We start from the raw sequence: 3346 nt of genomic DNA, 5'->3' as shown, positions 1-3346 counted from the left end.
ATGTTTTGTATCTTATCTAATGGAACAAAGATAGGTATTCCATGTTTTGTAAAACAGGATACTTTGTTAAGCAGAAATATTGCAGGAAAATACATCTTCTCTCAACTAGCCAGATGAGCAGATAGTATATTCCTTTATCCTTTCTTGAATAAATTGTGGTTACATTGACACATAGACACTCATAATGTGTAAAAATACGTAGTAATCATAATGACGTGACTTTACAAAAGCACATTTAAATTTAATTTAGCTCTACTAGTTTCAACTCATAAACAAAATTAAAGCATCCCACAGCATCGCAGTTTTTCCCAGAAAAAGTAAGTTAGGGTCCACAAAGTGAGTTTAAACTCCGTTTAGGTTTTAATCTCGGTTTAAGATTGCGTAATCCGAGAGTTAAATTTGAACTCACATAGACAGGACATTTTATTAAGGAAAGTGGAAAAAGGATTTTTTTTTTTTTAAACATGAAATGTCTTAAATCCATTTCCCCTCCCTCATCTCTTTCTTTGTAATCGTTGTTCTGTCCTATTGAAAAATAAAGTTAATTATTATTTTGAAAAAAAAAAAAAAGGAACAGGGGCCTGTTGGTCTAATTTTTGCTGGCCCATTGTTTGAGTCCCTTATGAAGGACAGAATGGCTCATGCCATCTTTTACATGAATACAAGTGACTCCTAGTGGTGAAACATCATGAGAATTACGCTCCTCGTCATCAAAGAAGACCATGTCCTTGTACTCAATACCCGTGGCTTTTTTTAGACTGGAAAATGGAAAACAGACGAGATTTTGCTATGACTTCGGTTCTGAATAGCTACGTAACACGACCGAAACTCGGATATGGAGTATTGGCTGTACGGTGCCAGGCACTAAAACACAATATTATACCCACTCAAGTTTAGTACGGTCAATACCTTCGTACATATAATGTAAACCAACTTAATGATTTTATTAGCAACCACTTTATTACTCATTCAATTATGTCTTAATTTTACTCTCAAATGAATTCACCTGCGAGTTGCACTCCCAGTGGGGATGGAGATGAGAAGAAATACCAGGAAGACGAAGAAGAAAAGATGTTGGGAATGAAGCAGGAAACCATTTTTGAAGAAGTAGAAGATTACAAAGCTGTACTCAACATTTTTAACGACTCTGACGATCTTGATGTAATGATGGATAAGATGGAAAATTATCTAGATCAAACTCTTGCTAAGGATAAATTCATTGTGAGAATCATGCTGAGAAATGAGAATAATAAGCAGTCCGTGAAGTTGCGTAGGTAGATCAGTGAAGTATTACATTACATTGAAATGGGGGTCTTTTCTGACGAAATTCCTGTGTGAGGAGTCCAGTATGTAGGACTATTGCACCCATCAGTGAAGTAAGATATACCTGTGACTTGTTTGAGTCAACATCACACACTACTTTGCAGTCATGTTGAAAATATACCTAAGACATAGTACATGAACCTTTTTTTCTTCTTCAATCAAGTGCTTGAATTACCTACCTGCTGAAACATATCGCTCGTTCGGTACATAAACTTACTTTGCAAAATGTGTGGTTTTTTGACCCGGAAATATTTCCTTATGGTCAAAATGCTGGTTCCAATTGAATAAATCCACTAGTTGATGTGCACGCAGCATTTCTGTAGTCCGGGATGCTGCAGCTACAAGACAGTTGTTCTGTTTCAAGTACTTCAGAATTGCAGGAACATCACGGTAGTACTTGATGATGGCGCCTCCGGCATCTAGCACTTTGTCCCTAGGGAAATTATTAGATTTGAAATGAATATCTTCTAGCTATCTTATAATTAGGGTGGTCAGACGTCCCGTATTTCCTGAGACATCGAAAATTGAAATGTATCGCCGCGCTGGGACAGGCCTTAAAATTCGCCCTAGTTTATTTTCTAGTTCATTTGTGTTCAGCTGTAAATAGGAGATTTCAAGTTCGATCGGATCTGAAAAGTTGTAGACCAAAACTTTTCTTGTAATGTTTATCTAGGTACATATGTACATATTCAAAGAGAAGATAGTCATACCCAATTTTTTTGAAAGGTGGTATGACATCAATATACACGTGAAATGGCCATAGAGTGTGATCTGAAAATACAAAATTTTGAAAAATCAGGTAGGCAAGGAGGAAGATATCTCAGCAAGAGGACATGTGGGTCGTTTGTGAAGAATATAGGTATCACAGCAAGCTGGCATGCCAAAGGTCCCTGGTTCAATAAAGTTGCCAAAGAGTTTTCCATCTTTGGGCTTGGATCCCAGGGCACACTCAGCCTTGTGAAAACAAGTGAGCTACTTCTGGGTAGCGATCAGAAAAGTTAAAAAAACCAGTGATGATACATTAATGTGAAGAAAGAAGATTTGTGATCAGTGATACCCACGAAAATTGTAAGGACTCTTGGCATGAAGGCAAGGTCATCAAGTGGTTGTATACTTACCTAAATCAAACACGGCCAACTTTGGGAACTTTTTGACACTCGGATCTAATTTGTGTGGAATTTCTGCCATTGTTTCTGAATGTCTTCGGACAATTTTCTGTTGTGTCAAATGAAAAAGTAAAAGCAAAAGTAAAACTAAAAATATTTTGTTCATATTGCACAAAGAATTAGGATTTATAATTTTATTATTTATGACTTTTTGTATGTTATATTTTAGAGCAGTAAACAATAGTGATATGATACAGAATATAAACACCTATGTGTCCTACACATTGAGATGCAAGTATACTAAAGGCCACTCCATCCACCAGACCTTTTGATTTCCATTCTGTTGATAAAATTACAATCGGACTACATTGTTCTGTTTTGACAGTCTAATACCTAAAGCACGAATTAATTGCTAACATATTATTAAGTAGCAAGGTTTATACAAACTGTTGGCATAATGGGAATTTTTTAGTCTTAGCCGATAATATAAATAAGGCAGGTATATTAAAATAAATCTGATATAAAACAAGCAGGGCCCGTCCCTCCGGGAATTTTTTAGCCCGTAGTTTATCGTGATTAGAGAAAATCAGTACCTATGTACCTACCTAATTTGTTTAATATTCAGTTTATTATTATTATTATTGATTTGATTTTTTTTTCTTTCTATTATTTATTTCACTTTCATGTAATGATTTAAAATCAAGACTAGAGCCCGTTCTCCCTTTATTCCCAATATAATGTTTAGGTCACCCATCCATTTATTGGCCTTCCTCGGCGTAGCTTAACATAGGTAACGCTAAAACCGGTCTTAAATTAACGACTGAAGTGTTATCTAAAACTTTCTCGCTTTGAGTTCATAGGTCGTCGCGACAAATTTCAAGATCAGAGCTCATTTGTGTGAGAAAATGTAAAAAAAA

At 35.7% G+C, this 3346-nt stretch overlaps 1 protein-coding gene across 1 annotated transcript; it reads right to left on the bottom strand.

The window, feature by feature from the left end:
- Positions 1-507: 507 nt before the first annotated feature.
- Positions 508-2995, bottom strand: LOC103524100 (magnesium-dependent phosphatase 1-like). The gene is made up of 4 exons (XM_008489106.3): positions 2442-2995; positions 2034-2094; positions 1541-1756; positions 508-758 (listed from the first exon to the last, which is right to left on the bottom strand). The coding sequence occupies exons 1-4, from the start codon at positions 2593-2595 to the stop codon at positions 590-592; spliced, it is 600 nt and encodes a 199-aa protein (XP_008487328.2). The 5' UTR covers positions 2596-2995; the 3' UTR covers positions 508-589.
- Positions 2996-3346: the final 351 nt, after the last annotated feature.

Source organism: Diaphorina citri, unplaced genomic scaffold, assembly GCF_000475195.1.
Source record: "Diaphorina citri unplaced genomic scaffold, Diaci psyllid genome assembly version 1.1 scaffold102013, whole genome shotgun sequence".
NCBI classification, from domain to species: Eukaryota; Metazoa; Arthropoda; class Insecta; order Hemiptera; family Psyllidae; genus Diaphorina; species Diaphorina citri.
The sequence above is the reverse complement of the archived record's forward strand: the minus strand, read 5'-3'. Positions and strand labels throughout refer to the sequence as shown.